Source organism: Amphiprion ocellaris, chromosome 10, assembly GCF_022539595.1.
Source record: "Amphiprion ocellaris isolate individual 3 ecotype Okinawa chromosome 10, ASM2253959v1, whole genome shotgun sequence".
Classification (NCBI taxonomy): domain Eukaryota; kingdom Metazoa; phylum Chordata; class Actinopteri; family Pomacentridae; genus Amphiprion; species Amphiprion ocellaris.
In genome coordinates this window covers 3,175,733-3,189,165 of record NC_072775.1, presented here as the reverse complement: position 1 = coordinate 3,189,165, position 13,433 = coordinate 3,175,733, and the positions used below count along the sequence as shown (strand labels likewise).

Below are 13,433 nucleotides of genomic sequence, written 5' to 3'. Positions count from 1 at the left end.
CTGAAAATAAAATACAAACTAAGAATATAAAAGGAAAAATACTTTCAGTGATCTCTGGTTGTTTAAAAAAATCCCCCAAATTTGGCAAGAAAATACTTGTAAATATTTTCAAAAAATTAGTAAAAAGCTTCCAAAAAAACCTAAAAATATATAAAGTGATTCCATGTAAGTAAAACTTATATTTTCTTTAAGAACATTTTTAACATTTCTTTTTTCCACTACAAAATGTTCAAAGATTTCCCAAAAATGTTGAAAATGTGGACATCAGAGGTTTCACTGTGAAAATATTTTTTTTCTCCACATTTTCAAACTTTAAAACGGGTTAATTTTGACCCGCAGGACGACAGGAGGGTTAAACTTATTTAGTTTTCTTGTAAAACTCAATTCAAAACAAGATAATTTCAAGATTGTTTGACTTAACAAGATATTTAAGATGCGTTGTCTTAAAACAAGTCACTCCATCTTGCTGAAATGTCTCTTGTTAAGTGAATTTATCTTAAATCAAGTGGGATGAGACATTTTGACTAAAAATAAGACAAATAGACTTGGTAAGATTTTGAGTTTTTGCAGTGTCCGTCAACTGAGCAGCCCTGGAGGAGTACTGCGCTCTCTGAGTGCTTTTCTAGTTAGTAGTTTTGTCCAGTTATCTAACAGGTAACTGAACAGGGCAGTAAAAAAGTGAGTTTTGTTGTTAGGTAACTAAACTGGGGCAAAAGTCACAGCGAGGATACCGAGGAGCGACACGTGACCAGATCCCGGCTGTCTGATTGGCTGAGAGGCCGCCGCTGTAGAAGTGGGGCAGAGATAGCTTCCAGTCTTCGCTGCTTGTCCGACGGAGTCACAAAAATGCTGCTCAATAAGGTGAGTTTATTCTGCGTTAGTCGTCATTTAGCTTCGTGTTTTCTATAATTTAAGTGATTTAAAGTGTGCTCTGAGCGGCTGGTTGTCCTCCTGACCTGCATTTCTTCCTTCCTCCGACCAAACAAGCTTTGCTAGTTGCGTCCCAGGCTAACGGTAGCTAGCAACAAGCTGCAGTGGTTAAAACACTGTGTTTTGTTTATTTATTTTATATTCAACACATTGTCAAAAGTCTGGAGCTATGTGAGATCAACATTAGCTCAGTGTGAGCTATAGAGGTAATCACCAGTTGATCTGTATGATGATTAACCGACCTGGTGCTGTGAAGGTCTTTGAAGGTCCAGAGAAATTATTCTTCTCCTTGTTTTCATTCTGTGTTTTAGAAATGTCTTTACATTAGTCCTATTAGTTTACATTTCTCCAGCCTAAAGATAGTCGGTTGAGATCTAGATCTTATCTGTTGAAGGGTAGAGGGTGAAAATCATTCATATCTGTGTTATCTAGTGGAGTAAAGTTCATATATATTTGATTTGATGCAGCCTAGAATGGGAAATTACTGTTTATTCGTGTTTTAAGAACTGGAGTAAAGCTTCACTAATGTGAATATTTGCATTTTCTGGCATATTATTTATTTGATTATTTCTGTAATATGACTGTGTTTAATGTAGACCCGCCTGGTAGTGGTCCAGATCGGTTAAAAAGCAGTAAAATTGTAGCTTTGCATGTTTTTATGAATGAAGGCAAGGTTTCACAAGCTTGAAACAGCTTTTTTGAAAACATCTAGCCCAGATACTAGAGCAGGCCTTAATATTATGCTTAAAAATAATAATAATAATAATAATAATAATAATAATAATAATAATAAAAGCTGGATTGATTCTTGATTCTTGAAAAATCTTGCAATTATTTTTACATTTTCATGCCAGTTATTATTTTTTCTGGCATTGCTAGATAGGACATAGAGCTATAATAGTCTGAGATATTTCTAAAGATTTTAGAAATATTCTCACGTTTTACAGAAAAAAGATGCTCAGCACTCAGCTGTGTCCATCAGGGACACAGACTGGAGCTAACTAGTGATCACTTGCCAGAGGTGTGAAGGTAACTTTAACTTCCTGCTGGTTTCACTATCAGGTGTTCAGAGCCGGTCTGCAGTCTGGGATCCGTCTCCAGAGTTCAGCTGCAGCCAACGCAGCGATGTCCAGCAGCCACGGATCTCTGGGCTTCTCCTTTGGTGAGTTTAATGCAGAAAACTTAATATAAAGGCCTTAAATATGTCTTAACCCTCCTGCTGTCTTCATTTACGGGCACCAAAAATATTCTTTCCTTGTCTGAAAAAAAACCCAAAATATCAGCAAAAAAATTCCCCAAATTTCTGAAAATTTGCAAAACCTTCAGGAAGAAAATTCTAATAATTCCTTAAAAGTTTCCTTTAAAAGTTAAAAAAAAAAAAAAAAAAAAAAAATTCCCCCAAATTTGGCAATTTTGACCCGCAGGATGACACGAGGGTTAAATCAGGTGGAAAATTATGATCCTCTTCTCCTTCCTAATAAAATCAAACGTGGACTGCCACCTTCTGCATTAAAGAGCTTTAGTAATTGGTCTGTAGTTTAATGATATTTGAGATCAGTTATTCTTCAAAACGTGGTGATTTCAGAGTTGACGGATCAGCAGAAGGAGTTCCAGCAACTGGCCAGGAGGTTTGCTCGAGAAGAGATCGTTCCTGTTGCTGCTGCTTATGACAAAAGTGGAGAAGTGAGTCTAAGATTAGACTGCAGATCGTAAATATAGCTTGAATTATTGATATTAAAGCTGTAAGTGTTATTGTGCTTCATATTTCTTAGAGACTCTGTGTGCTGTCATTTGACTTAGCTTTGCTTTTCAGTGGTGTTTTTCCTCTGTGCTGTATTATCAGTGGAATAAACAGCAAGAACCAATATATATAAAAGTTTATAAGATATAAGATCATAACTGATGCTGCTGCCTGTTTGTTTACTACAGGAAATAGTGCTGTGTGCTTTGTGACCCTCTTTAATCTTTTAAAAAAACACTAACCTGAGGGGAAATTTGGCAGATTTTAAGTCTAAGTTCTGGTGACAAAGAGAACAGTGCTTTAATTTTTAATTATTATTTTTTTGTGTTTGTTTTTGTCAAGCAAGGATTGAGTTGTTCAGCTGTTTATCTCTATGAATCTAAATGCTTTTATAACTGGATTGCTGCCAGATATGAGTTGTTAAATTGGAGTTGTCTTCCTTAAATATTTGCACAGTTATTTATCAGTAAAGTTTAATCTGGTTTTTTTTTTGTCTTTTCTTTTTCCAGTATCCAGTCCCACTCATCAAGAAAGCGTGGGAGCTGGGCCTGGTCAACGGTCACATCCCACAGGAATATGGTACATTGTTTTATTCTGAGGTGGAAAATATTCCACTTATATTTAAAAATCTAGTTGTACTGTTTGTCCTGCAGAGTTCTACACTTGGTTAACTGAAGCATTTTAGGCGTGTATGAGCTGACACACGGAAAATTTTTAAATGTAACCCTCACATACAGCAAACTTTCACCTCTTAAACATTCAAATAATTCCTGATATAAACCTGTTAGATGTGGAAACACCAAAAAGAAGAAAACTACGGTGTCCAAGCTGTTTTACTGACTTTCCTGGTGCATTCGGGGCTGCAGACTGGAACCAAAATAGTTGCATTTGCGACCTTTTTTTGACGAGTTAAAGTTTGAGCCGGTCGTATTGTGTGAGGATGCGATGGGTGTAAAGTAGTACGACTAAAATTCTGTGTACTGTGGTTTTTATTGGTATTTAAAATGAGGTCTCCTCACCTACATGCACTGTTTTTTACCACATAGTAAAGAGTGCTTGTAGAACAAGACAACGCAGATCTGACATTAGAACACCCAGTTTAACTCTCTTTAAAATAATTTTTGGTCTCCACTCGTCTGAGCATCGCAGCGACCAATCAGCAGCATGGGGCGTTTAGGGAACATCGGTAAATTGTAGCGTCTGTCTATAAGATGTGTTTTACCTGTGACAAGATGGGAGGTGCGACCAAATGAGAGAATTGGTCTGGAGCCCTTATAGTGTCAGACTACAGATTTTAATAAAAAAAGAACAATAAGAGCACACCCTGATCATGTCAGTAACAGCCTCCCTGACTAAATACTAAATGCAGGCTGGATGTGTTCAGTGGCAGAATCACGTCAGTGGAGCCCTCTTTGATTTAGGGAAGTTGTCAGACCTGTGTTTGAACGCTGTGAAATCCTGTTTCTATCCAGGTGGGATGGGTTTGTCCATCTTTGACAGCTGCCTCATCACAGAGGAGTTGGCTTACGGCTGCACAGGAGTCCAGACTGCCATGGAGGCAAACTCTCTGGGAGTAAGTGTCATTTTTTAGGATTTCCACTGATTCTCAGGCTTTTGAAAAGAGTTTTGCTGTTCTTTCAGATCAAAATGAAACACAGTATACGCCAGATATTTGAGAAGCTGTGAATGTTTTAACCCTCGTGTCGTCCTGCGGGCCAAGTTGACCCGTTTTAAAGTTTGAAAATGTGAGAAAAAATATATTTTCACAGTGAAACTTCTGATGTCCACATTTTCAACATTTTTGGGAAATTTTTGAAAATTTTTGGGTGGAAAAAAGAAATGTTAAAAATGTTTCTTAAGAACATTCACAAAAAAATCAACCAAAGTCCAGCGAATTTTGCTGGATTTTGGTTGATTTTTTTTCTGAATGTTCTTAAAGAAAATATTAGAAATTTTACTGATATATATGTAATCACTTTAGATATTTTTAGGATTATTTTGGAACAATTTTGTAAAAATAAAACTTTTACGGAATTATTGGAATTTTCTTCCATAAGGTTTTGCAAATTTTCAGAAATTTGGGGATTTTTTTTTTTTTTTTTTTTTTTTTTGCTGAATTTTTGGATTTTTTTTTCAGACAAGGAAACAATATTTTCTGGTGCCCGTAAATGAGTACAACAGGAGGGTTAAAGAAACCAGGTTAGCAGAGCAGAAGATGTGCTTCTGGAGTCATTTATGGGACGTTTGCTGCTTCTGTGTTTGCTGGAGGCTGAATCAGCTTCTGAACACAACAAACAGCACTCAAACCAATTTAGTTTATGGAGCAAAACGTCACAAATGTGCCTCCAGCAGCTTTGGTATAAACAGAACAATATGTCTGCAGACTCAGACCAGAAAAAAAGGAATCAATCCTGAAAAATAACATGTTTAAGGTGAGTTTTGAAAGTTGGTAGCTCACCTTAAACAGTGGCTGAAAGTGAATCAGTCTTCATCAGCAATCAAAGCAGAATCTTTCCTAACAGACCTGTGCTGACGCTGTCCCTAGAATTAATCTGCATCTGTTTATTCCTCACAGCAAATGCCGGTTATTCTGGCTGGAAACGATGCCCAGAAGAGGAAATACCTGGGAAGGATGACTGAAGAGCCTCTCATGTGTGTAAGTGTTTCATTTGTACATTTTTAAAATGCTTTATTTCTGTCACCATATTTCTCAGAAGGAAATAAAAGTCACTATCTTTTATCATCTGCAGTGGTTACTGGTTATTTGATTGAAGATTTAAAAAACAAAAGTGTCATCAACTTCATAAATCTGATCATTTTTAACTCACTAATTAGAAAGTTTCAGTCAAATTACTGCTGATAGTGAATTATCTTGCACTGTACACGTTTATTATCTTAAATTCAAACCTCCAGCCATAGACTGAAACCACACAACGCCTCAGGAAGTCCTTCCTCCCCGTTCTGCAGGAGGATACGTGATCAGTTGACTTATTTTCAGCTCTAATATCATCAGACTTTTCCTTAGTAGTCTCACGATCTGGATTATCATTGTCAAGAGCAGTATTTTTAGTACAATACATCTGTTTACTTTCTGTTAATCAGTTTCTTATTTAGTTTACAGTTTACGTCTTGCACTTGTGTCATCTTGTTTTCTTTATTTTTATTCTTATTTTTCTAGACACTTCACACAAACACTTTTAGACACTGCGTTTTTTCCTTTATTAGTTCTATTCTAGTCCTAGCCTCTGTGTAATTGTGTGTATTCCAATAACCTTTGTTTATTGTTAATTGTACTGTGGCAAAATAATTTTCTCCGGGATGAATAAAGTAGATCTTAACTTATCCTGTGTAATGACAGCAGCTTTGTCTCGCTCTGGTTCAGACCTCGTTAACTCCTTTTCTGGTTTGTATTATTATTAGGACTGGGACTTTAACGCGTTAATTTCGATTAACTAATTACAGCGCAAATAACGTGTTAAAAATAATAACGCAATTAATTCCACCCTCCACAGTTCCCTCATTTCTGGTACACCAGTAACGCTGATGAACACTCCAGCCCAGTAGGTGGCGGTAATGAACCTAAAGTCTGTTTGTAGCCATGAAGAAGAAGCACAGGAAGCACTGAGTGAAGTCAGGCACTGGTGAACAGTGAAGGAAGATGAGATTGAGCTTGTTGGACAGAAAGTTTCCTTTTAAAAATCTTCCTGATGGCAGCTTGGATAAAAGCCTGGTTGTGTGTAAATTGTACAACAAAGAGTTTTCTGATCACTGCGTCACTTCAAGCCGACGGTATCACCTCAATGTAAAACATGTTGCTGTTAGCACCAGAGCTAACGTTAGCTACGAGTCATGCTAACGGCTAACGGTGTAGCCATCCCATGATAGACCACTTTTCTAGACAGAGCTTGAGTTTACAGAAAGTCTTAAAATGTTGAATAAAATCGCTATAATTGCACTTAGATTTGCAATAATCTGTGAATGTAGCAGACAGATGAAAAATGCAGATAAATAGAAATGAAATATTTTTGTGGTTTAAGTTTTTACTCCGTCGATGCTCTGCCTCCTTAAAGGAGAAATAACCTAAACAACAAAAATATCTCTTTTAATTACTTAATTATAAACTTTTTGTTTTAGAAAAAACAACTAAATTCAGGCTTTAAATCATCAAAATCACTTTTTTCTATATGTCCCATTTTCCTTTTTTTAAATAAATTTTAAATTATAAACACGTATATGTCTATTCATTGATTCAACTGTCAACCACAATTTTATTTGAACTGAAAAACTTCACTTATCGTGTCAAATATTGCTATTTGACAAAACTGCAATTAATTGTGATTAATTAATTACAACGCCTGTAATTAATTAGATTAAATTTTTTTAAATCGCGTCCCACCACTAATTATTATTTTTATTTTGGGCAGGCCTACTGCGTCACTGAGCCCGGAGCAGGCTCTGATGTGGCCAACATCAAGACCCGAGCTGTGAAGGTGGGAGACGAGTACGTCGTTAACGGACAGAAGATGTGGATCACTAACGGAGGAAAGGCCAACTGGTGCGTCCTCACTACAGGATCTACTGCAGCATTTAGCTCCTCAAACATCTCTACTGTCTGGTTATTTATCCTTTCATGTGTCTTTCATCCTTCCAGGTACTTCCTTCTGGCCCGTACAAACCCAGACCCCAAATGTCCCGCTAGCAAAGCTTTTACCGGCTTCATCGTGGAGGCAGACACTCCGGGACTCACACCAGGAAGGAAGGTGAGAGTATTTTCTGTCCAACACGTATTCAATGAGTAGATTTAACTCCAAAGTGAAGCAATATTTACTGAGTCACTGGGAGGAAAGTTTGGAACATTGAAATGTGGAATGTAGAAATTCACTCATGGAGGAATAAGGACAGAAGCAGCAGATCTTCCTCATCGAGCTTCATCAGCTTTTTATAGAGTTGTGTCTCCATGGAAGACGTGGCGTCAGCAGCAGTTAGCAGCTCTGGCTGTGAGGCGTTCAGGGTCAGCATGGAACTGTCGTTCTTCATCATTTAGCAGCTCTGATTGTGAGGCGTTCAGGGTCAGTATAGGTCTCCATCATTTAACAGCTCTGACTGTGAGGCATTCAGGGTCCACATGTAGCTGTCGGTCTCCATCATTTAGCAGCTCTCAGCACAAAGAAACAGACTGGAAGTGTAGAAACAACTTTCCTATAGATGCAACCAGAGCTGATGATTATTAATATATTCGTGTCCAGATGTCGTGGAAACCAGTGTTGTTTTTTTCTTGGAATTCACATCTGTTGTCTTATCAGTGGGAAACTAAAGAAGGAAATGTTTAAGCAAAAAAAAACCTACAAAGCTGCTTCTCCACATTTACATGAAAGCTCAGTGGAGAGGTAGAATACTGCCACTGATTCATCAGTAAGATGGTTCCATTAGGACCAGTAAAACCCAGAAAATAAAACTATTCTGATGCAGAACAAGAAAACCATTCAAAAATACAAGACTGACCTGGACCAGTAGAGCTCCTAATTCATGGTTTAGAGACCAGAACCTGCTCACTGTTGCTCCTGACATGAGTGGAATATAAATTATTATTAGATTTATAACCAGGATGGTTCAGTAATCTGCTTTAGAGTGGTCTGTGACGTGCCACCCAGGATATAACTGTTTGTTTTGTGCTGGTAGGAGATGAACATGGGCCAGAGGTGCTCCGACACCAGAGGAATCACCTTTGAAGACGTGAGGATACCGAAGGAGAACGTTCTGATCGGAGAGGGAGCCGGATTCAAAATCGCCATGGGAGCCTTCGACAACACCAGACCTCCAGTAAGTCTAAAGCTTGTTTTCTGCTTGACGGGTCCGATCGGCTCCGTGTGGACGAGTTATGTCATTTATCCGCCCCCCCGTCGGACATTATGAGCCGAACCGATTATTCGGGTATTCATCATTAATCGGGGCCGAATATCCGGAGCCCAGAAACTGCTATTCAGGCCCTAGTTGAGCATTAGTGATCCTGGTAACAGTCCTTTCAGTCAGTTTATAGAGAAACAGTCAGCTCTAAAAGTTCCTGTAAATTGTAGTTTAACCTGCAGCAGTTTCTGAAGTATTATGGGATGCATTTCGCTGTCACAGAGGAAATTAATTCATGACAACAGATTATTGACTGCAGAAATGAAGTGGAGAGAAAATCTGTCCAAAGAATTCCGACCGTCACTCAGACATGAGAAGAAAAGCTCTAAGAATGAGGACTTTCCTCTCCTTGGATTAGTTGTATCTCAGTGATGTTTTATTTACCCCAAACTCTTCTTAACTTTCTGTTTTCTCACTGTGGAAGTCTGCTGTCCTTGGAGAAATCAGTGTCCAGCTACCAGCTGTCACAGAAACACAGGACGGATCGTTGTGTTGACAGTTTGGTTTGGTGGAACGCTCTGTTTGTACGTTTCATGATGCTTTCGGTGCATCTCAAACAGTCTCAGAACCTTTTCTGTTGTGTCTAACTTTTGGATCTGTGTGGGCATAAAATCTGTAAAAGACGACAGATTTCCACTTATCCAAAATGCAGAATATTTCAGGACATTTCAGCCACATCTCCAGGATAATACCTGTGTTTTAATGAACTTCTTGTCTGTTTTCCAGGTGGCAGCAGGAGCGACTGGTCTGGCTCAGAGAGCTCTAGATGAAGCCACCAACTACGCCCTGGAGAGGAAGACCTTCGGCAAAGCTATAGCTGATGTTAGTTAGTAGACTTTGTTTTTATGTTCCATCACTGGCATTAAAGAGAACAGATCTTTACTGTAATTAATAAACAACAATGAAGGGCAGATTAGTAGGAAAAGATTAGAACCAAAGAGTCATTAGAAAAATAAAATAAAGGTAAAACACAGTCATAAACAGGAATGCACTGTGTAAAAACAAGAGTAAAGATAAAATAATTAAGATCAGAGCAGCAACTAAACAGGAGGCAAACAGTCTCCTGAGTCTTTTCTTGGTTAATTCTAGTTGTTGGTGTTTCTAAGCTGACATTTTAGCTGGAAAGCTGCTGTTAAAAGCCTGAACATACCTCCTGACCACCAGATGATCAGGACCAATGAGCTCCTGTCTCCTGTCCACAGCACCAGGCCGTGTCCTTCCTCCTGGCTGAGATGGCCATGAAGGTGGAGCTGGCCAGGATGGCGTACCAGCGGTCGGCCTGGGAGGTGGATCAGGGCCGCAGGAACACCTACTACGCCTCCATCGCCAAGGCCTTCGCCGGAGACATCGCCAACCAGGTGGCCACCGACGCCGTGCAGGTGTTTGGAGGCAACGGCTTCAACAGCGAGTACCCGGTGGAGAAGCTGATGAGAGACGCCAAGATCTACCAGGTGGGTGATGACGATAATGATGATGTGCACCAAACCAATGCCTCTTTGGTCAAACTTTATTTCATTGCTGTCTCTGATTGCAGATCTACGAGGGCACAGCTCAGATCCAGAGAATCATCATCGCCCGAGAACACCTGGGAAGATTCAAGAAGTGAGCACGGCGCCTCGTCCTCATTCACACGTTCTCATAGCTTTTCGATACGTAACACGAACAGATAGAGCTGAGCATCTAAACTCAGAATGTTTGCCTTAATGTCGCTTCATCCTGCTGCTCTTTGACAGTTAATCTTTCTGTCCGGGAACTTCATCCCCTGCAGAGCACAGCCTTCATTTTACCATCAATCAATTTAAATGTCGTTTAAATAACAAAATATCACATTTCTATATTCTGTTTGTCAAGTTTGCTTTCGGGTTAATGTCGGTTGTAAATAGACGTTCCAAAAATCCTCTGCAGGCTGTAAATACTGGCAGCAGGACTCAAACCACACAAACCGTTTATTAATCTGGTGCTATTTACCACTTATCTGCCAAGTTAGACTGTAAAAGTGCTGCATGTACGCTACCAGTCCAAGGTTTTTATTTAGTTATTTTATACATTACAGATTAATACTGAAGATGTCAAAACTATAAAAGAACAAACATAGAATTATGTTGTAAACAAAACTGTGTTAATCTTCAGTATTAATCTATAATGTAGAAAATAATACAATTAAATAAAAAGCACTGAATGAGAAGATGTGTCCAGAGTTTAGACTGGTAGTGTGCATGATAATTTTTAGGGTTTTTTTTGTGAGGACAGATGATACGTTTGGATAAGAAGAGCAGCCTTCCACCCAGAGGGTTAGAATTTAGGGGTTTAGAGTTCGAGTTTGCAGACTTGTGTTAATTTCTGTAGCCGTCCTGATTGTCAGTAAACAGATGATTTATTTTCTCCATGCCTTATTGCATCTTCCACATCCCAGTGAAACTCCTGCGTTTGCTCTGAAGATCAAATTGTAAAATAGTCGTTCAAATCCATTTATGGACAGATTGTTTGGAGACGTATTAATGATTGTAAAACTGCATGGTTTCCCCGTTAGCTGCTGTCACTTTGAAATGTGTCGAACATCCATTTAATGCCTGATCTGTGTAGACGTAGAAAGTATGGAAGTCACTCGACATAATGGTGAAATCTTCTGTCTGCCACTTGTTTATTAAATTATTCTATTCATCTGAGATGCTGTGGTCATTTTTGGGACATTTATAATGCAAATAAACATGTTTTATTGAAAGAACTGACTTGACTTGGGTTAAATTTGCTTAAAGATGACAATAGAAGTAAAATATGAGGAGATTTGTTGCAGATGTCCACTCGTGAGTTAAACCTGGAAATAATAAAAACAATCAGCTCCCCTGGAAAGAAGCGTCATCGACGAGTGAACACATTCTGCAAAGAAACTGAAGGAGATTCCTGGCAGTAATCATGTTCACGTACAAAAGGTCAGACTTTGGTTAAAGCAGCGTTTAGATGGATTATACTCATCAGTGGTTTGTTTTCAGCTGTTTGCCTCTCAGAAATACAACTGGCTCAAGTTTCCAGCAGAAAGTAGCATTGTTAGCGTAGAAAACAAATCAAAGAGGGTCTCAGTGCACTGGAAAAAATGCCCCTTTCAAAACAAGAAAAAAAAAATATTTCAAGGAACTTTTACCTTTGAATAAGTAAAAAAAATCTGCCAATAGAACAAGTGAAAAATGTCTTGGTAAGATTTCTTGAAATAAGACATGATATTTAGAATATTGAGATCTTAAAATTAGCTGGGAAAATGCATTTTAAGCTATATTTTACCAGGATTGTCAAGCTTAGGTGTCTTAAAATAAGCCAGACATGCTAAAAAAATAGCAGTTTTTCACTCAAAAATAGATTTTTGCTTTCATGTAACCTCCTAATTTGAGATGTATTAAACTTATTTTGAGTTTTCTTGTAAATTCAACTCAAAACAAGATCATTTCAAGATTGTTTGACTTAACAAGATATTTAAGATGCATTGTCTTAAACCAAGTCCCTCCATCTGCTGAAATGTCACTTGTTAAGTGAATTTATCTTAAATCAAGTGGAATGAGACATTTAGACAAAAAATAAGAAAAATAGACTTTGTAAGAGTTGGAGTTTTTGCAGTGTGAAATCATGGTTAGGCTAATGGTCTCTAAATACACCACCAATAAATGCATTTTAGTTCATTTTAATTCTGTATGACAATAAACTACAACAATCATTGAGGTTCTCATTAATATTTAATCATTAGTCTCTTTCAGTTTCATTTTTTGGCAGTTTTAGCGGTTGATGCTGTATTTGAAAACAGTGAAAGCCCAAAGTTATTACAGGTTTTTTTTTTTCAAACAAATTGTCTAAAATGATTAAAAATTATAATTACTAATTATAATGGCTTCCATGACCATAGCTGCCAGTTAGTTTAATTTATACCAAACTTCATATTTGATAGCAGGACTGTCAAACTCATTTTAGTTCAGGTTCCACATTCAGCTCAGTTCGATCTCTAGTGGACCGGACCAGTAAAATCACAGCATAATAACCTGTAAATAACCACAACTCCCTTTGTATTAGTGCAAAAAAGTGCATTCTGAAAATGTTCACATTTAAGGAATTATCTTTCTACAAAACATCATAAACAACCTGAAATTTCTGAAGAAAAATAAATTCAATTTCAGCAATATTCAGCCTCAGTTCATCATTTCCAGATTACAACTTCCAGATCACAAAGTGTCTACAAAGGAACACAACATTTAGTCACAGCTATCTGGAACTGGATGGTATAGTATTTTACTTTATGAACAATATGACAAGAGTCAGACAAAAATAGAATAGAATTTATTGCCATTTGCACAATATGAAAAAAAACAACAAAAACAAGACAAAATATTACAAAAATGAGATGCAACATGACAAAAAATGAAACAGATGAAATGAAACAAAAGAGACAAAAATGAGACAAATAAGTTCAAAAATGGAGAAACGACAAAAAATGACAAAAGCTAAAAACAAAATGACAAAAAAAATGACACAAATGATACACAAAACAACAAATAAAGCGAAACAGAAAACGACAAAAATAAGACAAAAAACACAAGCGAGACAAAAAGGAAACACAAATCGACAAAAACAAGAAGCAAACAACAAAAATTGGACAAAAAAACAACAAAAACAAGACATTCCAAAAATGAGACACAATCTAGTATTTTACTTTATGATCAAAACTACTTGTCATGGTCTAGAAATGATTTTAAATTTATAGTTTACTAATTTACAATCTGCAGTTAATGTCTTCTCTGGAATTTTTACACTTTGGGGGCCAGATTGGACCCTCTGGAGGACCGCTTTTGGCCCGCGGGCCGCATGTTGGACGCCCCTG

General features: G+C 37.7%; 1 protein-coding gene across 1 annotated transcript; it reads left to right on the top strand.

Moving 5' to 3' along the window:
* Positions 1–710: 710 nt before the first annotated feature.
* Positions 711–11,241, top strand: acadm (acyl-CoA dehydrogenase medium chain). Its single transcript, XM_055014483.1, has 12 exons — positions 711–861; positions 1,993–2,092; positions 2,516–2,613; positions 3,181–3,250; positions 4,144–4,244; positions 5,247–5,327; positions 7,096–7,226; positions 7,323–7,431; positions 8,351–8,491; positions 9,302–9,397; positions 9,778–10,026; positions 10,110–11,241. Exons 1-12 carry the CDS (start codon positions 847–849, stop codon positions 10,179–10,181), a joined length of 1,263 nt encoding a protein of 420 aa, XP_054870458.1. The 5' UTR covers positions 711–846; the 3' UTR covers positions 10,182–11,241.
* Positions 11,242–13,433: the final 2,192 nt, after the last annotated feature.